General features: G+C 48.3%; 1 protein-coding gene across 1 annotated transcript in view; it reads left to right on the plus strand.

Moving 5' to 3' along the window:
• GLG1 (golgi glycoprotein 1) overlaps positions 1–24,896 on the plus strand; it is a 694,561-nt gene that overhangs the window by 587,041 nt on the left and 82,624 nt on the right. Inside the window, exons 21-22 of the mRNA XM_078669216.1 lie at positions 5,009–5,151; positions 12,853–12,954. Coding sequence (XP_078525342.1) covers positions 5,009–5,151; positions 12,853–12,954 — 245 coding nt within the window. The remainder of the gene's footprint in view (positions 1–5,008; positions 5,152–12,852; positions 12,955–24,896) is intronic.

The following is a 24,896-nucleotide window of genomic DNA, read 5'->3' on the forward strand; positions in this document are numbered from 1 at the left end:
AAAAAGACCCCGGGGGCAGCACGTACAGATGGGTCAAGACAAACTAGACACCTACGACCACAGGACACCAGTGGGAGGAAGATTAAGATTCCACCTCCAGGAGTGGAGAGAAATCGCATCAGACAAATGGATCCTCAACATTATCCAATTCGGATACTGCATAGAGTTGGAGGGGAGGCCAACAAGCAGAAAACCAAAAAGAAAGCCACTAGCAAGCAAGCAGCTGCAGTGCCTTCAGGAAGAAGCAAAAGAACTCCTGCAGAAGCAGGCCATAGAACGGGTACCCTTCAAGGAAAGAAACACAGGAGTATACTCAACGTACTTCCTGGTACCAAAAGTAGACGAGACAATGAGACCCATTCTCGATTTACGGTTCATGAACAAATTCATAAGAACGCAAAAATTCAAAATGACCTCCCTGCAAGAGGTGCTCCCACAATTGCAGATCGGGGACTTCATGGTCACAATAGACCTCAAAGACGCATACCTGCACATCCCAATGAACAGAAAGCGCAAACACATGCTCAGGTTCACCGTCGGAGAAAGCCACTACCAGTTCACGACACTGGCCTTCGGTCTAAAATCAGCACCAAGAGTTTTCACAAAGTGCCTCGCAGCAGTCGCAGCACACCTAAGAAGGCAAGGAATACACGTATACCCTTACCTGGACGACTGGCTGGTGAAAGCAAACTCATACCAGAAATGCAAGCTGCACGCACATACAGTGACCAGCACGCTCATAAACCTGGGGTTCTCCATCCATTGGAAGAAATCATCAATGGAGCCAGAACAAGTGAAGATCTTCCTGGGAGCACAGATCAACACCTTACAGGGCAAGGTGTTCCCCAGCGAGAAGAGGGCGAGGGCGCTGGTGAAGGAAACTCGCCTCTACCGGAAGGGACAAGCTCGGACAGTGAGGACTGCGAGCAAGATCATGGGGATGATGGCATCATGCATCCACCTGGTACCGAATGTACGACTCCACATGAGACCCATTCAAGAATGGCTACAGGAGCAATGGTCACAAGCTACAGGCAGTTGGGAGGATCTAGTGGTTGTAACGCACACAGTGCAGAAGGAGATGACATGGTGGACCATGGAGAACATAGCAAGGGGAAAGCCTCTAACGCCCCCAACGCCAACAGTGACCATCACCACAGACGCATCCCTGAAGGGATGGGGCGCTCACATGGAGGAGCTCAAGGTGAGGGGACTGTGGACACCGACAGATGCGACAAAGCACATCAATTACTTGGAATTGAAGACAATCTTCCTTGCACTGAAAGCCTTCCAAACAAGACTGTACAAACACAAGGTGTTGATACAAACAGACAATACCACTGCGATGTTCTACATCAACAAGCAGGGGGGCACACAGTCAGCCCCGCTTTCAACGCTAGCGCAGGAGATATGGAGATGGGCCATCCCTCTCAAGATAGACCTGCTGGCCATACACCTGCCAGGGAAGGACAACATACAAGCAGATTGGCTCAGCAGGCAGACATCGGCATCCCACGAGTGGGAGCTCAATGCTCAGGAGACAAGGCGCCTATTCGGCAGATGGGGAACTCCATCGGTGGACCTGTTTGCCACACGCCAGAATGCAAAATGCCGAAACTTCGCATCCAGGCAGCCCGAGGAAGGGTCACTAGGGAATGCCCTATGGATAGATTGGTCAAGGACATTTGCCTACGCCTTTCCCCCGATACCACTGATGCACAGAGTACTGAGCAAGTGCAGAGCGAGCAACATGACACTGATACTGGTCGCACCACAGTGGGCGAGGCAGACATGGTACTCGCAGATCATGGAGATGACAGTGTGCACCCCACAGATTCAGCAGGAGGAAAGACTTGCTCTCCATGCAGAACGGAGAGGTGCTACACCCAGAGCCAGAGAGCATGAGCCTAGTAGCGTGGCTCCTGAGGACATAGAGTTCGCACATTTAAGATTGCCAGAAAGTACACTGAAGGTCCTGCGGGAAGCAAGAAGGCCTAGCACTCGGAAGTGCTATGTTGCGAAATGGAAGAGGTTCACAATATGGTGCAGACAAGAAAAACTTCACAATAAAATGAAGAAGGACTCCACAGTGCTAAAGTACCTGACGCACTTGCTAGAGAAGAACCTTAGCTCATCCTCCTTGAGAGTTCACTTGGCAGCGATAGTCGCCTACACAAGGGGTGAAACTTGCAGGAGTTTCTTCACATCACAGGTGGTGAAGAGATTCCTAGAAGGGGCGAAAAGGATCGCACCGCCCAAGCGGGTGCCGCCACCTGCATGGAACTTGAACATAGTCCTAACGGAACTCATGAAAGAGCCCTTTGAACCGCTCCACAAGGCGTCCTTAAAGATGCTAACTATGAAAACAGCTTTTCTGGTTGCAATAACGTCCCTACGCAGAGTAAGCGAGCTTCAGGCTCTGACGCTACAAGAACCCTACATACAAATACACAATGATAGGGTTGTGATGAGGACTGACCCAAACTTCATGCCGAAGGTGGTATCTAAATTTCACATGAACCAGTCTATACAGATACCGAGTTTTTTCCAAAAACCAACAACTGCCGCAGAGCGAGCTCTGCACACCCTGGATGCCAGAAGGGCAGTCATGCACTACATCGAAAGGACGAAGGGACACAGGAAAACAAAACAGTTCTTTGTGTCATTCGCCAACAGTTACATGGGAAAAGCAGTAACCAAAAAGACCATTGCACGATGGATCGCACAGACAATCCAACTCTGCCACAAGCGTGCAGGACAAGAGCTAGCAGAGGGGACACGTGCCCACTCCACTAGGAAAAAGGGCGCTACAATAGCCTTCCTGGCTAACACACCCATACAAGACATATGCCTGGCGGCAACATGGGCTTCGGTGCACACGTTCACGAAGCACTACTGTGTGGACATACAGATGAACAAGGAAGCTCAAGTTGGACAGAAGGTGCTACAGCACATATTCAATACCCAACGCTCATCTTCCACCCAACCGCCACAGAGATGAGAAACCGCTACAAAATCTATGCACAGCATAGTGAATCCAGAAAGATTCACGCTGCAAAACGAATAGTTTTCTTACCTGTCGGTGTAGTTTTGCAGCTTGAAGATCTTTCTGGATTCACTAGCGAACCCACCCACCTCCGCCAGAAAGATGAGGCTGGAGAGAGAAGAGGTGGTTAACAAAAGAAAGGATTTTAAAAAGTACAAAGCGGTAAAATACCAACTAAATAGAACATTGCCATTACTTCGGAAACGAAAGAAACACGGAAAAAAAGAACCCGAAGATGGCGCCCAAGAGTGGGAGCTTCCGCAGGAAGCATGCCGACGTCACTGGAAATACACCCAAGGGGGTGTGACGCCGACGCCCCCCTGGGCTAAGAAATAAAAAAACAAAGAAAAGACTACGAATCCGGACCCAACCACAAGACCGCGGAATAATGCACAGCATAGTGAATCCAGAAAGATCTTCAAGCTGCAAAACTACACCGACAGGTAAGAAAACTATTCGTTACAACCAATCACCATAAGGGTTGTTTGGACTGATACAAGGTGATCACTAGAACTAGTGAGCATCATATATCAGGCTAACTTCTCATAGTAACCCCCACCTTTTGCCTGGTAATTGATGCAATTTTGACAGAAGTGGACTGGGTCCCTGCTAACCAGTTCCCCAGTGCCAGATCTTTCCCTAAACCTGTTCAATTGTTCCCTAATTGGCAGTACCTTCAGCATGCCTGCAAGCCCCTAGTAGATGGCACCACTGGTGCTGAGGGTATGAGTACTAAAGAGGGTGTCTAAGGGCTGGAGCTTGTGCTGTGCCATCCTGAGGGAACCACCACCTGTAAGAACGTGCTCTCTTTTCTGCATGGTTGCCCCCACTTTTTGCTGAATTGCTGATGTGCTTTGACTGAGTGTGCCCTGGGCACCTGCTAATCAGGTACCCAGGATCTATGTTCTTTCCCTAAAACTGCATTTAAAACAAAACCCAATTGGCATCTCCGGCCACCGGTCAGCCCCTGGTAAATGGTACCACAGGTACCCTGGGCACTGTGACCAGGGAAGACATCTAAGGGCTGCAGCACTTATTGTGCCACCCTTAGAGGCGCTGTACCTTTACACCCATACACTGCCTTTGCAGGCTGCGTTTTCTGGTGCAGAACACAGTGAAGAGTCGACATGGAACACATCCCTTTGTGCCATGCCTACACCCGCTGCCCTGGTATAGATCAGTCACCCCTCTAGCTGGGTGCACTATACCAGTGGTGAGGGTACAGGTGCATGAGCCCTGTTCCCCTGCAGTGTCTAAGTCCATTCTTTGACGTAAGTGCAGTGCTGCCATTAAGAGCATATGGTGCTGGGTGTTGGTCCTTACAAACTCCACAGCACCATAATGGCTACACTGAAAACTGGGAAGTTTGCTATCAAACATCTCCGCTTATTAAACCCACACTGATACCAGTGTGAGATTTAATGAAAAATGCTCACAGAGGGCATCTTAGAGATGCCCCCTGTAAAACGACCTACCAGTATTGTCCAGACTGAGTGGCTGCTTTCAGCTGCCACCACCAGACATGTTTCTGGACCCCTGGGTCGAGAGCCTGCGGCTCTCTGGAGCCTGAAACAATGCACATCCTGGGACGAGGTGCTAAGACTCCTCCCCCAGGATGGACAGAGTCCACGAAGGGAAAGCTTCAAAGGCTTGCCGCCTTTGTGAGTTTCCCCAGGTCACTTGCTGCTTTCAGTAACTGGTCCCCACTGGTTCTGAGCCCCACTTTGGGCGGGAGAACCGGTGGGGAAAACAAGTGAGCAAGATAGGTGAGCATGTGAATCTACCGCGCTACATGCGAACAACAGATTCTTATAGGGTAAGTAACATATCCCTAACAAAATAGCTAACTTGTTCGTTGGTCTATTTCATTAGTGTTTGCATGTAAGATTGTTTTTTGTGGGCGTTGGAACTTGAATATATTCCATTCTTTTGCATATTTGGTTTCCCTCTCCCTTCCTACAGATTACCGCTTGAACCCAGTGCTGAGAAAGGCCTGCAAGCAAGATATTCCCAAATTTTGCCAAAACATACTCAACAATGCAAAGGATGATTCAGAGTTAGAAGGTCAAGTTATCTCGTGTCTGAAACTGAAATATGCAGATCAGGTAATGACACTGTTGATCAAGACATCTTAGTTGATTGTGTGGGATGTGTTGACGGACCTACATGTAGTCAGATCCTCTGATTATTTTAACAATTCACAACATCCTCCTTGCTCGCTTCTAGGAAGTTAGCCAGTGCTTTCAACTGCGTGAAACTTGAATGTAAATTCTTCTCTAGATCAACTGTATATATTCTCAATACTTGTCATCTAATGTATTGCCTATCGAATATAAAGGGGTTATCTCAGTAAATGATCAACTACAAGAAATCTGTGGAATCATTTAATATCTGATAATGGACCTTGTGGTCTGTTGAAATCCTGGTCATCATTTTAAAATTCTGCAAAGAGCCTGAAAGGGAATTCCAGTCTTGCAAAACATAGCTAAGTGAAGAGACATTTTGTTGAAAGCATTGCTGCTGTATTGTCTAAGGGGCAAACCGCTTTTGCAGTGGTTTAGAAGGTACAAGATGTGACGTCTACACTAACTAGATTGATGTATTTGTGTCTTGAATACACGTGCAGTGATGGTCTAATTTCAAAGGTACAAACCCTTCCTCTAAACATACATCACCCCCTTCTCACCTAGGGACCTCTTACTCAATAATCCACAGAGGTTAATTGGAATAACTTATGCGTGGAGTAAGCGTTTGAGATTTCAAATGTCTAGATCATAATTCTGAAGTTGCCATAATCTCAGAACGATCTACTGCATGGTATCTGTCACTTGCATACAATGACGTCAATACTGCAAATTAGATAAAATTCCAATTTTTTCAGGTCTTTAGAATGTTTTTGCATCTGTTAATTGCAGTTATTTGCCTGTACAGTGCATGTTGTTTTATAGTTCCCAGGAACTGAAAGAGACACGTTAGTGATAGATTCCTTACCTTAGAATATCCCCAGGCGTCAGACTGGATCCGGAAAGTTTTTCGTCAGCAGTATCCCTGCACGTCGGTAGGTGGCGTCGTGTGGCTCCGCGTCGGTCGCTGGCGTCGTAAGCGCCCAGATGACGTCACACCGACTATTTAGGCGCCACCCATTCACGCTGACGTCAGTTCTTTCTTTTTCCGCGCCAGCAAGCGCAGATCCGGTTAGAGCACGTACCCTAGTCACTTTTTGACTAACTTTTTTTTAGACTTTTGTGTCTACTTCTTTTGAGTCTTTGACTCCTGGTGCCACGTAGAGATGCCTGGGTTTAAAGCCTGCGGGGCCTGTCGTATGAGGAAGGTGGCCGACCCCCATGGCGTCCGGTCATGTTCCGACTGTCTTAATCGACACCGGATATTCTTCTTGAAGATTTTTATACGTGTAGATGTTCCAAAAAAAGGACAAACGCCAGTCGACACGTGTTTCCTCAACAGGACAGTGCCTGTGACTCTTCAGGGCTTGAAGGCGTGGTGCAGGTATCGAAGGTCCGGTGATAATTCCAACCCGGAGTACGGGTAAAATAATGGTGAGTATGTAGATTGAGATGTGGTCAGGCGGGCGGGTACGTCCGAGACCATGGAAGAGCCTGTAAAAGCAGAACTCTTCCCGTGCTCGTCTCATATGGGCCCTTTGCAAGTACAAGGTCTTTGGTCCGACTCGGAGAGGGGTTACCACATCAATCTGCTAGAGTTAAGAGCTGTACATCTGGCTCTAAAGTCCCTGTTTCCGTCGTTCAAGTCTCGAACCCTCCTGATTCAGACAGACAATACGACGGCAATGTATTATTTGAACAAACAAGGAGGATCCCGGTCAAGGACTCGCTCCATGGAGGCCCAAGCCATATGGAACTGGCTTCTGGCAAGGGATTTGTCGATAATAGCTGTACATCTGCCGGGTTCTCTCAATTTGCAGGCGGATTTTCTCAGCAGAGACTTCGAGGCCCACGATTGGGTTCTCAACGACTAGGTCGCAGACAACATCTTTCAGGCATGGGGAACTCCAGACATTGACCTGTTTGCAGACGCGGGAAACGCAAAGTGCCCCGTCTTCGCATCCAGGTTTCCCCAGAAAGGATCTCAAGGGAATGCCCTTTTGATAGAATGGTGTCAGAACTTACTGTACGCTTTTCCACCAATCCCATTAATACCAGCAGTGATCAACAATATGTACAGGGTCAACTCCAGGATGATTCTAATATCCCCGGAGTGGCCTCACCAGTGGTGGTTTCTGGACCTCCTTCAGTTATCGGAAGTGCCACACAGGAGATTACCATGTCACCCGGATCTTCTGTCCAAACAGGGAATGGAAAGTATTCCATCCCAACTTGCCCTCCCTTCGGTTGGCAGCATGACTCCTGAAGTCATCCAATATGGTCACTTACAATTGAATGCAGACTGTATGAATATTCTTAAAGAGGCTAAACGTCCTTCCACAAGGAAGTCATATGCTTTCAAGTGGAAGCTATTCTTCTTATGGTGTGGACAATGGGCATCACCCCATCAAGAGCAGGTGATTTTACCTTTTTTGCTGCAGTTGGCGAAGTCTAGCCTTCAGTTTAATTCTATTAAAGTTCATCTTGAAGCTATCGTCGCGTACAGAAAGTCACCTAACCAGACTTCTTTCTTTAGAATTCCGGTAGTGAAAGACTTTCTGGAAGGCTTATGGAAGGTGTACCCTCCAATCAGAACTCCTTCTCCTCCATGGGAGCTTAAAATTGTGTTGACTAAGTTAATGGGTGCTCCTTTCGAGCCTATTCATAAAGCATCCTTACAACATTTAACTTGGAAAGTTGCGTTCCTGGTGGCCATTACCTCCGCTCGCAGGGTGAGCGAAATCCAGGCTCTTTGTTGTAAGGAACCTTTCACTGTTTTCCATGCTAACCGGGTGGTTCCCATGGCGGAAATTTGTAAAGCAGCTACATGGTGTTCAGTGCATACTTTTACTCGCCATTACTGTCTTGATTCAGACACACAGGCTGATGCTCAGGTTGGGCAAGCCTCATTGAGAAACTGTTTGCTAATACTAACAGATATGTATGTATCAAAGTGGGTTTCTGTTTTCTGCTTGGCCACTTGGAAGTGGGTATGAGCTTGCTACTCTATTCAGTGCTTATGACTATTGATGAGTATCCCATGGAAGAAAAGGAGAAGTTACTTACCTGTATTCCTAGTTCTCTTCCAGGGGTATGCTCATCAAAGTCATAAGCACCCTCCCGCCTCCCCGGTCGAGCAGTTGTTGGATAAGTTACTGTTGCGTTTGATAGACCGGTTCCTACAGGTTTCTATACCGTACAAAAGAACTGACCTAACGGTCACCTGTGGGGCATGATGGGAGCAGGGTTCTCCTGGAGGCCTTAAAGGCGAGGTGTTCAGATTCTCTGAGGCCTTAAAGGCGAGGTGCCAGTTCCCTTTTCTGTACAGGGATGTTATTTGCTTATGCAGCCTGATAGGCTATTAGCCTTTCATTACCTACTTTCTTTGATGAAAATAAAGGTTTTTTCTGCAGAATGTAACTAATGTTCATGTCTTTTTCTTACTGTATATTTTATGAGTTATTTTCATACTACAGAAAGACATTTAATTGTGGCTTGCTTAGGCGATTGGTTATGTTTAGGGCTGCATATTATTTGTTATACATGTATCTGTGTATAATTTTTTAGTACTATGTACTCCATTTACATATTTTACACATATATATGTATTAGGCTATATGTTCCGGGTTCCCGCTTATGGGCGGAGATAATTCAGTGCTTATCACTTTGATGAGTATACCCCTGGAAGAGAACTAGGATTACAGGTAAGTAACTTATCCTTCTTGCAAATGCATGAGCAGATATGCCTCTATAGTGTCCAAGTCCATTCTGAGACATAAGTGCATAGGGAAGCCACACTGAGTACATGGACTGGGAACTTGCAAATACGAGTTGCACTGCTCTGTGATGGCTTCTTCGAATCCCAAGATCTTTGGTACCAAACTTTTCAGATTGAGCCCACACTGATGCCATTGTTTGATTCATTAACTAATGCTCTGAGGACTGGTCGGCATCAGCCTGCCACTTCAGACATGTTTTTGACTCCCTGAGATGTGAGCCTTGTGCTCTCATAGGTCAGAAACAAAGCCTGCTCTGGGTGGAGGTGCTTTACACCTACCCCCAAGCAGGAACCGCATTCAAGGGCAGTGAGCCTCAAAGGCTTCCTGCCCTTTGTCATGCTAGCCAGTTCCTCTCCAGCTAGTGGAGATGCAAACCCCCCTGACCAAGCCCCACTTTTGGCTGCAAGGTCAGCGGGAAAATCAGTAAGCAGATGTGTGTCCCCTTTCAGCCAAGACAACCCCTAAGATGTCCTAAGCTGTAATGACCCCCTTCTTTGAAAATACTCCATATTGGTTGTGAGCAGTGTTAGGGTATGCCGCCTCTCCTAAGGGAGGGGACATACAAAGGTTGTAGTCACCCTAAAGGTAAGTAGCCCTTGGCTACTACCTGCCAGCATCTATAACACCCCTAAATTGAGCATATAAGGATACCCTTGAAACTTCAGCCTTATATTCTTGGTGACCTAAAGAAGGACCAAAGAGCTGTATCAGCAGTGAAGACTCCAGAGTGCCATTGACTTATCCCGAGCCCTACCGGCCTGTCTACATCCCTCAAAGAAACCTGCTCCAAAAAGAGAATCCTCCTGCGAACCCAGTGACGTACAAAACCCTTTGGGAAGAGAGCCTGCCTTTCCCAAAGACCAAGAACGTCTGAGGACAAGACCCTGTCCAGAAAGAAACAAGAGCTCCCGTGCCCTGCTAAACCTCACAACCAAACCTCCAGACCTACCTCTGCACTAGACGCCTCCGGCCCTAGTCAAAGTGGCCTACCCTTCCCAAGAAGGTTCCCCAGCGGTCCTGAGCTCGAGTTTACTCCAGTGTGACCTCTCCTGGACTCCACCTAGACTCCTGCAGCCTCAACACGAAGGGTCCCCGAACCTTGACTGGCTCCGGTAAGGCTTTTCAGACCTTCAAAGACACCCCTGCACCCAGAGTCCTTTGGGGAGCTCCACCAATGGTGTCCCCGCGTTTTTCAGCATTCCACCTTCCCTCCAAAGCCACCAGTTTACTTCATCGAGCTTCCTGGTCCGAGCCTGCAGCCTTTGTTCGAAATCTTCATTTGCCATGGATTTGTATTGGACACCCTACACTGTTTTAGCACTCTGCACCCGACTGCCTCAAAAGAGAGCATTAGTATCATCTACTTGAGCCTCTGTAAAACCTCTGGGGATCCACTGGACTCTGCGCTCACTATACCTTACTTTGGTATAGTATATACAGAGCCAGCTTCCTGCAAGTGGGATTTGAAGTCCCAGTGGACACCGCAGCAAGTGAATGTCTCTAGCCTTGTCCTTGTACCAGAGGGAACAGCTAAAGATCTGTAGTGGTGGCTGACAAATCGCAATTGGGTCAGCCGCAGACACCTCTACTTCGTCACCCAGAGCTGACTGTAGTGACAGATGTGTTACTCCCGTGTTGGGACGGCCATGTGTGAGAGGTGGTGATCAGAGGAGTGGTCTCCAGCAGAGTCTCTGCTTCACATCACCTTGTTGGAGTTGAGTGATTCTCCTGTCTATTGAAAGCCTTTCTTCCATCAATGAAAGGCTGATACAGATGTTCACGGACAACACCCCTGCCATGTGGGCATTGCAGCAAAGAGTGCGGGTGAGGCTGTGAACCCTTAATCCAGAGGGCCTGCGTCTCTGAACATGGCTGTAATGTCAGGACATATTCCTGGTGGTTCAACATCTCATGAGTCCTCTGAACACCAGAGCATACAAACTCAGCACAGGATACCGAACTGATCACAAATAGCATCTCCATCCAGAAGTGACGCACTGTGTCTTCAGAGATTGGGAGAACCTTGGTTAGATCTATTTATGACTGCAGAGAACACGCAATGTTATCACTTCCACGTGCTGGAGTTTCCAAAGCAACTCTCACTTGGAGGCACTTTTAGTCTCAACTGGAGCTCATACCTCCTGTACACCTTTCCACTGATACCACTCCTGCCCAGAGGTCTAAATAATAAACAGGAACAACGGAGTTCAAATTGGGCACGGAGAGTATGGTATCCTGAACTCATGAGCATCGTTCCTCCAATCAGGCTGCCCCTTCGGGAGAGTCTCCTGTCACAGCGAGAGGGTCCTGCATCTGCACATGAGCTGCCTTCGTGCACGAAGTCCCTCAATCAATCAGGACAGTATATGACAATTGTGCAAACCAATTTGTGGCTTGGAGTGCCACCACAAATGTTGATCCCCTTTCTGCACCTGTATCTGTGATTTTATGTGTTCTCTAGTTTGGCTGTCCAGGCTTTGCTATGGGCACAGTTAAAGGGTATCTTTCAGCCATATCAGCGTTGTTGGGGTTGCTGGATCAGCCCTCCCTATATAGGTCACCTGTTGTGACTCGGTTTCTGAAAGGACTACAACATAGGTTCTCTCCAAATCTCTTAATAATGCCCCATTGGAACTTGAACCTAGTCTTGACCTAGATGGGCTTGTCCTTCAAGCCTCTGCGCTGTTGCTCTCTATAATTTCTGCCCTTTAAAACTGTTTTGCTAGTGGCCATAACATCCAGCAGTAGAGCTGGCAAACTGCAATCTCTTTGCACCCTCCTTACAACTTTTTTCACAGACAAACTGGCTCTGAGAATATGTGCCTCACGCTGCTGACTTTATTTTTACTGTGCCTCACTCTTCCAAAGAGGAGAAACTCCACAACCTGGACCAAAAAAAGCATTCTTGTTCTACTTCAATCGTACAAAACATTTCCATGTGGATGATCAACTCTTCATGGGGCTCATAGGGCAAAGGAAGGAAGGGGTATACAAAAATAGACTGTTTCAAGATGAGTTGTGCTCTTGATTAACATCTGCTAAGCACTGCCCAAGAAGCAACCCCCTGGGGGCTTAAGTCCTCATTTCGTCAGCGCCATGGTTGCGACCACTGCCATATCCCACTGAGTCCCTGTCCTGGGCGTCTGTAAGGCTGCAACATGGACATCTCTGCACACGTTAACCAAGTACTACTTCCTGGATAGTGAAGTCCATTTTGACATGCACTTTGCCTGTTGACTCCACCAAGACTTCTTGCTCTTAGTCTATTTGCAGAAACACCTTAGGGGACGTTTTGCTAGGATATCTGTAAGGTAAGGAATCTGCATCTTTAAGTCTCGATCAGATGAACAAGTGACTTACATTTGGTAATGACAAATCTGTTAGACTCCCATTTAGCCACAGATTCCTTACCAACTTTCCCAGTTCTGTGAACTAATTTCTCTGGATCGGATGACCCTTGTAGGTTCTTAGTGTCTGCACACTGGTCCATCAGCATTCTGTTGTGGCCCTGTACTTCTGATGTTGAAATGCCCCCAAAAACTGATTTCAGCGTGCTATGGTCGTGCTTACCTCGCATGTCTATTCTGGTGCTAGGCGAGCGACGACTACTACCAGCACGCAGAATTACTTCTTTCAAATTTGCAGATCCGGTCTTATGCCTGCAGAATATTCTAAGATGAGAAATCTACAGTTTGATAACGTCTCTACCAGATAAGGATTTACCAAAGGTGTAAATAACTTGTTTATTAAGGGTTCTTAAGTGTCGCTATTTTTACAGTTAACTAACTTATTCCTGTATTTAAATTGTGACTGTTTGTTTCTTAGCTACACTTTTGCTTTTTAGTCTGTGCTGTTTGGTTCTCATGTGTTGCCAATCTTTCAGAGCTCTTTCTTTCCACAATAGCGCCTGTCTCCAGACTGTGAAGACCAGATCAGAGTCATCATTCAGGAGTCTGCCCTTGATTACAGACTTGATCCCCAGCTGCAGATGCACTGTTCTGAAGAGGTATGGAATGTCTGTCTTTTAGAAACTGGAAATGTTGGTCTGTCTTGGCAAGGAATGTGTTCAGTAATCGTGTTACTGATTTATTGTCTGTGACTGGGGCAGAATTTGTGCAGCCTCCTTATGCCAAACAACCACTTTTTCCATGGAAGTAGGCCTGGACAGTCATGCAGTGTGTTTGTGCCTGAAATGTTGAACACCTTGCGAGAAGTGTCTCATGCCCCTCAAATGAGGGTCTCAAGTGATCTTCAGCTTTGGTTGTGGATTAAAAGAATGAGTTCTTCTGCTTTTTTCATTGTTAATGTTGTAGCCTTTTCTTTCTGTCATCCTCTTGATGCAGCACTAGCCAGTCCCTTACCTCTGGCTTCCTGGTATTGGTACCATATTAGTGTTTGGCAACTCTTGGACTTAAGATTCTGGGATTTGTTCAAGGTAGTTTTAGCATCATGTTAATGTCACCACATAGATTCCTGGCATTTGTAACACTGCGATTCGCTATACAAATATTAATTAATAATACCACTTTCTGTTGGTTTTCCCATCCGGTCCCCGCGAGTCGTCACCAGCTTCTACCCCTCTACACCAACTCCGCACAGAAGTATGGGCATAGCAAAATTAAATTGGGGCAAAAGGAATTGATAAAACTAACACAATTGTTACTTTGAAATCTCAACTCATTAATCGGAAAGCGTCTTTTCATTAGATGCATTCTGTTTTTGTGGTTTAAATCTTTTTATTGAAATTTATCAACAAACATGTCTGGCATCTCAAGATATATATATATATATATATAGCATAGCAAGGGCAGCCTAGGCCCAAGTGGCTGAAATACTAGAGCCAAGAAGTCTTGAGCATATGAATAGAGTGCCTATACATGAAATAAAACTTATTCTAACTTCCCTTCCCTCGTCCACCGGGATAAAACAAAATATGGGAACTGTCCGGGTCTCAGTATGTGAGTAGGGGCCTTAGGTCACCTTCGGTTGCTGATCGGGTAGTCGTAGGAGGCGCAAGTATCTGGGGCAGGTAACTTCTCGAAATTCAGAGGCTAGAAGAGACTAGAATGGCTGCCAGAGCTCTCTGAATGCGGAGCCTTTCCCGGCTAGCGTGAGGGTCAACTTCTCCATCCCTAGAATGTGCCACAATCGATATAACCACGCAGGGAACGTAGGAGTCTGAGAGGTGCGCCAATGGGTTAGTGTGTTTTGAATAGCTGAGCCTAAGGCATCTGCAAACAAGCGGCCTCTGCGGGGTCTAAGAGGGTACGTCAAGGGGTTCGGAAGACCTAGCAGGATGTATGCGGGAAACCGTGGCAACTGTGCGTGTAGGTGTTTGTCTACCTCGTCAAGAACCGGAGTCCAGTACGCTTGTATGTGTTTGCAGTCCCAAAAGATGTGTACCAATGTGCCTAAATTAGTAAATTCCCACAACCCTGCCAGCAGTCAGCGCTCTGAGTGAGTGCGTGGGAGGCTGCGCCTCCTGTACTTCAGCTGCAGTCTGTTCACCTCCATACTGTGGGTGGCCCTTTCCATCTTGTTTTGCCTTCAGAACCTGGGGATGAGAGTCTTTCTCCGTTTCCAATATAAATTGTCTGTCCTCCTCCTGCTGTTAGGTCATCGGCGAGTTGATTTTGCCCTCCTGAATGAGCTGCTTATTTATGGAATCCAAGTGACCATGCTGCTAGTGCGTGGGCTCGGGTGGTGTTTCATGGTTTTTGTAGATATGTAATTAAGGTAACCGCATGTAAACAAAACTTTAAATTTAAAAAGTTCAATTTGCTTTTAACACTTCAATCTGTATATATTTGTTTGATACTTGCACTTAAAACATAGCATTTGATGCATACAACGTGCCAGTAATACAGATCACCATCTTTCAAATGCGGTTCCTAAAGATAGACATCAAACAAAATTATAATCTTGTAAACTTAAAAAATAACCATCTTTGTAATGAGGGAATTGAGAAGAGAGAGAGAAGCTTTGAATGTTGTAAACCAATGACACGTGTGAATAAAGGTGATTTGCTCAGTCAGCGCTCTGTCTAGGGACCGAGTGGTGGAGGCACTCAGGAGTGTAGCACCAGCAGGTTCCCAGTTTGGTTAGTGTTTCGGTCAGTCCCGTATGTTAGGCAGAGTGACGGGCCCTGTAGTATACCCCTTCCCATTCCTTGTTGCTAAGTGACCTACCCAGGTCCCGCTCCCATCACGTACGGCTGGCGCTGTACATGCGTTTCTGGCTAGCAGCATTTTATACAGATCAGAGATGAGTGTTTTATCTGATGTGCGAGTTAGAAGACATTTCTCATATGTGGAGAGGTGTCTGTGAGCATGCGGCCTAATGTGAGGGTGTAGTGCCCAATGTTGAATCTGGAGGTATCGTAGTCGTTCAGTTTCGGGGATCCCATACTCCGATTTGACCTGTTGGAACTATACGATACCGTCAACATCAAAAAGATGGCCCAGGGATCGACATTCCGAGGATCGCCACCGTACAAAGGCTGCTTCACCCATGCCCGGCTGAAAGTCCGGGTTATCGAATAGCTTGGTGAGCGAGGAGGGGAAGGTGGTCAGGTTATGTGTAAGGTTGGTGCGATCCCAGGCCTCTAAGATGACTCGAGTAATGTAGGACGCGTAGAGATTGGGCGGTCTTTGTGCCCTCCGTCTGCTTTTCTAAATTCCTTTCATCCTATTGGTAAATGGTTATTCTTTGGCCCTCTGCTCTGTCAAGCGTGTTTTTTCACTTTGTGGTGACTGCCCCTGGTACGTGTCCCCTTACATTCCAAAATATTTTTGGTTTGGTTGGCGCACTCTTTTTTGCATAGAATTTTCCCTGTGCATTTGAAAGCAGCTTCAACATGGCCGTGCTATATTTTTTTACGCCTTATTAGTTACGGCAGGTGGGGCATCACACAGCAGGCATTGGAGGCGTGTTGTGAGAACAGGACACCTTTACCTGCGCACTCCGGCCAACCTCGGGCGTGCTCTTGTCTTTAGTGAAAGCTTGGCCCGTCTCCCCTCACACGCCGGGCTCCCTCTGCTCTGCTGTGATTACTGGCAGCAGCCCCCCTTGCCATGGCCAGTACAGGCCAGGGGCGGCAGCAGTGCCGTTTGCAGTAAGTCCCGCGGATGAGCTGTCTGTACTTTTCCTCAGTCACGCTGGGGAAACGAGCATTGCAGTTTTTACTTGTTGAAGTTTAAATAAAGAAAAGGCTGTCAATCTCATGTACTTTAAAACTTAACACTTTTGCAAGGTAGTTTTCTCTGTTACCAAGTTTAGGCTCAAATTAATGGTTCTTCGAAAGCGCCACATGCACCGAGGACATGGCTCCTTCGAGGCGCATGACTTTTGCTTTTTAAAAAGCCTTTGGGTTCTCAAAATGTGCCCGATTTAGTTTTCAATTCTCCCCCACTGAGTTAGAGGGCTTCCCTGTGGGCACATTATACCCGAAGGGCAAGGCATACTGGAGTGTGCCAGCTGCTCCCAAAGTGGTTAATTAGCTGGGAATGGGAAGCTGCCCCTTGCTCCCGCCACAGGCCCAGATTTGTTTCACGCCCTTTACCTGCTCCGTTCACTGTGCTGGCAGAAAGCGCATCCCTGGTGGTCATTTGTACAGCGATGTTCGAAGTCTAGAACAAGGAAATTACTCCCTATATTCATTTTTAAGCATTTCTACAGTTTACTATTTACCCTTGCTTCATGAGTACTATTTAGACATCAATATTTTACCTGATTATAGGAAGCAACGAGTTGGTCATCATTTGTGAAGTTACCCCTTCCGTTGTGAACATTACCTCCGAGGGTTGTTTTTCTTATCTCGAAGCCCTGCTGTGAAGTAGGTGTTCTTAGAGTTAAGGTTCGAGGAAGAAGTTGACACATCTGCAAAATCTGTTTTAAAGGCACTTCTTGTGTGCGGATTAGGGGCAGGTAAAAACCTGTTGGTGTTACAGTATTACATTTAAATACAGTGCAGAAACCATATGTTTGACGTTTTTTCCCACCAAAAAGGTGTTGGAAGCCTGCAAATGTGTCATGGCCCAGGTATTAAGCATTCGCCATCAGCTGAACACTGTTTCAAGCCCTTGCATTCGCTTTCACTTAAATGAAAATGTAATTGAACCTAATATTCATGGTTTATCTCCACTTGTCAACTGGAGTTTTCACCAGGTATTATTTAGAACGACTTAACTAGCACACGACTCTGAGGGTGTAAAATCTCAGACAAGCTTTTTCAGCCACAATATTTGCTTTTAAACTGAAAATATAATGCAAGTATGTTACATAAACTGGAAAACAAGCTTAAACCCTGTCCCCGTTTTGAACTAAAACGTCTGTTTGGTCTACCTTATTCAAAAGTACATACAGCAATGACCGCATGATACAGTGGGGAGGAAGGGGGTGGCCTGCCAGAGCTGCCAACTTTAGGAGTGGGACAAGTGTCCTGATGTAGATGTAACATCTTGTGATTATGGGCAAATCATTTAATCCTCCTGTTAATGTATATAACAACAAAAATGTACCAGACCATGCACATGTATTCTGGGGCTCATTTAGCGCTGTAATGCCGTTGGGTAGAAACCAGCAACTGTCATAGTACTTGAAGGCTCACTACAGTTTTTGGTCAATTGCGCAAGCTTGAAGTTAAGGTGTGGCTGTTTTCAGACCAAAAATCCTCAGCATTTACAACATTACGTTGTTACTCTTCAGCCCATTCTGGTACTTGCAAGTCTTTCTAATCGCAACCGGTCATATTTGTCTTACTATTTTAAGCCAGCGTCATGTTACAGCAAGTGCCAAAGCTTGGACTGGAAGCCAGGACTCTTGGTACAGGGTCACGCGGTAGTCACCTGGCACTCCAAGTAACCATTAGAGAAACATCCTACATCTGTATGGGACTGCCCACTCTTTCTCCAATACAAATAGGACCAACTTTTTGGCATTTTTTATATAGTACAAACTTGGACCAACGCTATACCTTGGTTCTGTAAAAAGGTCTTTGCAGGGACCCCCACATTTCTAGTGCATCTGTGGTCTCTACAGGGATCTAAGGCTAGCAAGATGATCTCCCCCCCCACCTCCCCTTTGTCGGAAAAGCTGGCTGTGTATATACTATACCAAAATGAGGAATAGTGTGCACAGAGTCAAGTGGAACCCCAAAATTAGGCAGAGGTAAACGTAGATAGCCCCTTACTCTCTATTTGAGGTAGTGTGGGCGAGCAGTAAGGCTTTATCAGAGGGTAGCGTTAAGCATTTGTTGTGCATTCTCAATCAGCAAATTATTGCACACACTCAAAGACTGAACTCCGACCAATTTGTTTTGTATAAAAATAGTACCTTATTTTATTTCTAGAACCAAGCCAAGACTGGCACAGGTAAGCGAAATAAATGCTTTGCAAAACAAGGTGCAGTTTTTACAAGCGAATGCAATTTCAAATGCAGTTGTCTGAAATACAGGTAAGTTAAGGTATTGAAATTACTGTACAGATTACTTTGTAGTTACTTTTAGATTACTTTTTCTACTCCATGTGATATGCCTAGATATCACACTGGGACATTCCCTAGAGGAAAGGTAAGTAAAAACAGTTTTGCACAATTGTACTTTTTTAGATTTCCATACAAATCAACTCCAAACTTAGAACATTTTCCAGAGAAAAACAGTAGGTTCCTACGGAGGGAAAGGAAGTTAACGGTTACCAGGTAAGTAATCAGTCTTTAGAGTTGAGCTTCTGGGGTTAGAACAAGGGTTCCCCCAGGGTCAAGGATGCACTCATGTTCCACCCTCAGTGGCACTAGGGCGGCTGGCTGCAGAGTGCTGAGGCCCAATGTTATTTGATAGGGGGCCTCCGGTTGGTGGCTGCTTACGAGCAGGCCACTGGGTTGTGGGAGAAAAGCTCCCGATAAGTTCAGGGCAAAGGGGGATCCTGTTAAGCATAAAAAGTTTACCCGCAGGGGCAGCTGGATACAGGGTGTTGGTAAGTTTACCCGCAGGGGCAGCTGGATACAGGGTGTTGGTTTGTCGTCGGGTGCCCTGTTTTCAATGGGGATTTACCGTTTTTTGTTTTCAGCTGCAGGCTCGTCCAGGAAGACCTCCGGGAGGAACCAACAGCTGGGCAATTAAGTTGGATGGCTCTGGGACGTAGGTGCACCTCTGGTTCTCTTCTCCAGGGCACAGGGCGGCTGGATGCGGGGGTGTCTTTTGAGGTCGGATTTCACCTTCCCAGGTCACTCGCGGTTGGGGGGGGTGTCTCCGTGCAGAAGCTGCAGGTGAAGTCGGGTAGTCTTGGAGGGGTCAACCCACGGGGTACTCTGACTCTGGAGTACCTCGCTGGGACCGGTGGGCGACTCTAACTCAGGCTGTAGGCGACGGGTGCAGTGGTGGTTCCAGGCGTCTGGTTTCTTTGTCCTCAGCAGGCTCAGAGTCTGTCTTGGGAGTTTTCTTTTGAACAGAGCTGCTGTTCACAGGAAATCCAGCCCTTGTTGAAGGCAGTCAGTCTTCCCAGGGTTCTGACGGTTGCTGGCTGCATGACAATGCGACTTTTGGTGCAGGATCCCTGGAAACTGCAGACAGGCCGGTAGGGCTTGGGCCAAGTCAGTTATTTGAGGAGTCGTGTTTTAGGAGTCTGGGTCAGTAGCCAATGGCCTACTGACCTTAGGGTGACTACACCCTTGGTGTGCTCACCCCATGTGGGGTGAGTGAGCACAATCCCTAATCCTGACTGTGGAGTGCCTGCAATCTGCAAGATGACGGGCACTGAAGAGTGGGCTTCACCTTGCCTCCCCCACCTGATGGGTGAGGTTGGCAGAGGTGGGCACAACTTCTGGGCTGGCTAATATTTCCCGCCTGTCTTCCCGCCGAAAAGGAGGGAAGATAGGAAGAGGACCTGCTCCTGATAGCAAGAGGCTGGGCATCGCATTACAAAGGCTGCAAGGCCTTTGAAGCTTCCTTGCTACAAATGGCTCTTCCTGAACATCTCCGCCCAGGAAAGGCTTTGTTTCTGGGTTCATGGAGCGAAGGCTCCCACCCAGGGGCCCAAAAACATGTCTTGTGTTGGCATGCTGATGTGTACCAGTCAGGGAACCCACCAGAGGCTGGTCATTTTCCAGGGGGCATCCCTAAGATGCCCTCTGTTTGCATTTTTCATTAAATCCCACACTGGCCAGTGTAAGTTTAATGTGCTGAGAAGTTTGATACCAAACTTCTCAGTTTTCAGTGTAGCCATTATGTGCTGTGGAGTTAGTAATGACCAACTCCCACCACCATATACTCTTAGTGGCAGCACTGCACTTACAATGTCTAAGAATTGGCTTAGACACTATAGGGGTACAGGGCTCATGCACCCTGTACCCTCACCACTGGTATAGTGCACCCAGCTAGAGGGGTGACTGACCTATGCCAAGGCAGTGTGTTGTGGGCTTGGCACACAGGGATGTGTGTCATGTTGACGCTTCACTTTGTTCTGCACCAAAACACACAGCCTGAAATGGCAGTGTGTGTGTAAAGGTACAGTGCCTCTAAGGGTGGCACAATAACTGCGGAGTCCTTCCCTGGCCGCAATGCACTTGGTACCCATGGTACCTTTTACAAGGGACTGACATGTGGCCAGAAAGGTGCCAATTGGGGGTACAAAGTAGTGTTTTGGCAAAGAACACAGGCCCTGGGAACCTGATTGGCAGGGACCCAGGGCACATAGAGTCAAAGTGCATCAGTAGATGTGAGAAACTGGCTCTATATATACTCGACCAAAGTAAGGTACAGTGTGTATAGAGTCCACAATCCCCAGAGGTATAACAGAGGTTAAAGTAGGTCTAACCTTACTCTCTATAGTGGTAGCTTGGTCGAGCAGTAAGGCAGTACCAGAGGACAGTGTAAAGCATTTGTTGTACACACTCAGTCAGCAAAAGGTTTCACACACTCAAGAACTGAACTCCAGGCCAATGGTTTTTATATCAAAAGATATAGTTATTTTATTTTTACAGGTATCAAAATATACTTTTCTCATTATGAATGATTTCAGGTAGGTATTTTGCAGAAAGGCAATAAACTTTGTAAGCACAATAGGTACAGTAGTTGCAATAGGCAACACAATTCTAAAAACGGTGAACAACAAATTGACTGAGCTGTTCCTAAAGAAGAGGAGAAGGAAACGGTCACTAAGGTAGGAGGGATTGTGCTCAATGGAGGACCACCCTTGGGTATCCAATTAGTTGGATATAATGGCCTCACACACCCTTGCGAGTGTCATGCTTCATCATCGGCAATGCTCCTCGTTGGGCAAGGTGGTGCAATGCCCAACGGGCTCACCTCAAAGAGGGGCTCTTTGTCGGAGATCTTTTATCCAACTGCCTATGGGTGAAGTGCGGGTGAGGGGCCAGGTATGGGTAGATAGTGTGGGTGAGGATAAAATGTGGCACAAGGTACCGGAAAACAATTTTATTCTGGTGGTCCTCTGCCGCAAGTAAAAACGATAGTAGTCTGTGATCGCTGGAACTTAGGTTTCCAAGGCACGATACAGACTAACGTGCAAATGGTGTGGTCAACATGTTTCGCCCTTTTAGTATATTGACTGCGATTCTTCAGGACCTAATAACTACTATCAACAAAACATGACCTATAATAGTATCAGTTTACATGCAGTACAAAGGTTGTACTACCGGTTTGACACTGCTCTTGCCTAAAGGGGAGACAAAGGAGATCATTTACCACAGGTAAGTAACAACATGTGACCCTGTAGTTACTTACACCTGTGGTAAAGACGTTTTTTATGATCCTGCCAATGGCTACCTGTAGTTTCCTGACCGATGTGAAGGTCACAATAGCTCTTGGTGCAGTATTTCCTGTTTGGCGAAGGGTGAGTATGTGCTAGAATCTGAAAGACACGTTTTTACCTTTGTAAAGGGTCATGATGCACAAGTTACTACTTGTGTAACGATATATCTGTAAGAGACATTAGTTAGTGATAGATTCCTTACCTTAGAATATCCCCAGGCGTCAGACTGGATCCGGAAATTTTTGCGTAGCAGTACCCTTGCGCGTCGTCTGCGGGTCCGTCGTCGGCGTCGTGGGCGCTGTGATGACGTTGTCGGAGTATTTAGACGCCGCCTCCGCGTGCTGACGTCAGTGCTTATTTTTTCCGCACCAGCAGCGCAGATCCGGAAAAAGTGGTACCTTAGTCTTTTTTGACTAAACTTTTTTGATCCTTTTTGATCGGAGTCTTCGACTCCGGACGGTGCCGATAGGGATGCCAGGTTTTAAACCCTGTGAGGACTGCGACCGACTGATGTCGGTCACCGACCGATGTCGGTCACCGACCCTCACCGTCGGTGTCTCCACTGTCTCGGTGTCGACCACGACGACAAGACCTGTTCCGACTGCCGGGCCCTGACTTCGAAAGATAGGCGGGAGCGGTCCTGCAAGCGACTCGAACTCCGGCAGTCGGCCCCGTGCCAGGAAAGGTCCCGGTCCGGACAGAGGTCGAGGGACCGGGAGCGGAGCCATCGGAGCTCCGGGAGTCGACATCACTCCTCAGGGTCGGAGTCGTCAGGTAAGCACATCGCCGGTGGACTTAACGACCTCCCCGGCGCCAGTCCCTCAGGTGTCACCCCCGGCGCCGTCCTCGGGCGGCGCCGTCCCCGATGCCTCCCTCGATCCGGTTCTGGCGTTCGGAGAGTTTGGAGAGTTCACTTTCCATGAACCGGCCCCATCATTTGATCCCCCTGAGTACCAGGTGATGGGTGATGAGGAGTATTGAGAGGGGTCTGAGGACCCTCTGACACTGGAGTGTCAGAGGGTCTGAGGATCCTCTGACACTGGAGTGTCAGTCCCAGGAGGACTGGCCAGGTGGACTTGGGGATGCCAGTGATCTGGACACTTCGCCAGTCACTGGTTTTGTCTCCCCTCCTACCGTGGCTATGGAGGAGGGGGCTACCTACAGTGTGGTGCTGACGCGGGCGGCCAAGGCCTTGGGCCTTGAACTCCCCGTCGCGGCCGTGAGGACTAACCTCCTCACTGAGGTCCTTAAACCGCAGTCAATCTCGGCTGAGCCTCTGCTGCAGTTTAATGAGGCCTTGACTGACATTCTTGTGGGCACTTGGTCCAGGCCCGCTACAGGTTCGCCTGTAGATAGGAACGTGGCCAGACGCCACCGCCCGGCCCCGGGCGACCCTTGTTTCCTGTCCACCCACCCCACCCCTGAGAGCCTGGTGATCCAGGCCTCCAATTCCCAGACCGCATTCCCGTCGGCTCCGCCTGACAGGGAATCCAAGAGGTTTGAGCAATACGGCAAGAAGGTATTCTCCTCCCTAAGACTGGGACTGCGGTCTTCCAACACCGCATGCCTCTTGGGCCGCTACACCCACTCCTTGTGGGATACGGTCACGGACGTGCTGCCAGAATGCCCGTTGGAGGTACGGGCTAAACTCGGCCAAGCCCTTGTGGAAGGCCGAGATGCGGCACGTTATTCTATCCGGTGTGGACTGGATACCACCGACTCACTAGGTAGAGCGATGGCAACGACGGTGGCGATTCGTCGCCACGCCAGGTTGAGATCCGCCAACTTCTCGGCTGATGTCCAGAATACACTCATGGACATGCCTTTTGATGGCCGTCGCCTTTTTGGCGACAAGGCAGACCATGCGCTTGAGCGTTTAAGGACTCAAGGGCTACGGCCAAGTCCTTGGGGCTCTCGGCCCCGCGCCAGCAAAAGCCTGCTTTTTGCCCCTTTCGTGGCCAAGGAAGGGGTGTACCCACACGTGCTGCCAGCCACGCGCCGCAGGGCAATACCCAACGCGGTGTCGGCCGTGGAAAACGCCGTGGCGGCGGTCGGGGACAACGGCGAGGACAGTCCACACCTTCCCCCGCAGCATCCGCCTCAAAACCCTCCTAGTCCGTGCTTTCAGGCCCATGTGTCGCCAGTGGGGGGCAGGGTTCGCCATCACCTCCTCCACTGGGGCACTGTCACGTCGGACAGGTGGGTGCTGCAAATCGTCCGAAGGGGCTACTCCCTCCACTTCGAGGCGACCCCTCCAGCTATGCCACCGCAGAACCACTGTGTATCGGGGGATCATTTGCGACTTCTGCAGGAGGAAGTTACGGCCCTCTTGGCCAAGGGGGCCATCGAGCGCGTTCCTGGGCCAGAAGTAGGGTGTGGTTGCTACTCCCACTACTTTCTGGTACCCAAGAAGGGCAAAGGGGGCCTACTCCCTATCTTGGACCTACGGAACGTCAACAGCTTCCTCCGGAAGGAGAAGTTCAAAATGCTGACACTGGCTCAGGTCTTAGCTGCCCTGGACCCAGGAGACTGGATGGTAGCGTTGGACTTGCAGGACGCTTATTTCCACATCCCCGTCCTGCAGGCCCACCGGCGTTACCTGCGGTTCACGGTAGGCCACAAGCACTTTCAGTTTACCGTGCTCCCCTTCGGCCTTACCAGCGCCCCACAGGTGTTCACGAAGGTGATGGCGGTGGTCGCAGCTCATCTGCGCAGGTTAGGGGTTTCAGTCTTCCCCTACCTCGACGACTGGTTGTTGAAGGCGGGCTCGCCCCAAACAGTCGTCAGCCACCTCCAGACGACGGCAAACCTCCTGCACCTGCTGGGGTTTTCCATCAATGTGCCGAAGTCACACCTGTGTCCCTCTCAGAAGCTCCTCTTCATCGGAGCGGTTCTCGACTCGGCGCAGTTTCTGGTTTATCCTCCCGAACAGCGGGTCGGGACATTTAGGCTCTAATTCCACTCTTTCAGCCTTTGTCCCGAGTCTCGGTCAGGTTGACGCTGCGGCTTCTGGGGCTGATGGCCTCCTGCATCCTTCTGGTGCATCACGCCCGGTGGCGGATGCGGGCTCTGCCGTGGGACCTGAAGTTTCAGTGGGCCCTGCATCAGGGCAACCTATCCGACCATGTCCTGATCTCGGAGGGCACTGCGAGACAGCTGCAGTGGTGGCTCACGGACCGCG

The sequence above is a fragment of the Lissotriton helveticus genome, chromosome 12 (assembly GCF_964261635.1).
Source record: "Lissotriton helveticus chromosome 12, aLisHel1.1, whole genome shotgun sequence".
Classification (NCBI taxonomy): Eukaryota; Metazoa; Chordata; class Amphibia; order Caudata; family Salamandridae; genus Lissotriton; species Lissotriton helveticus.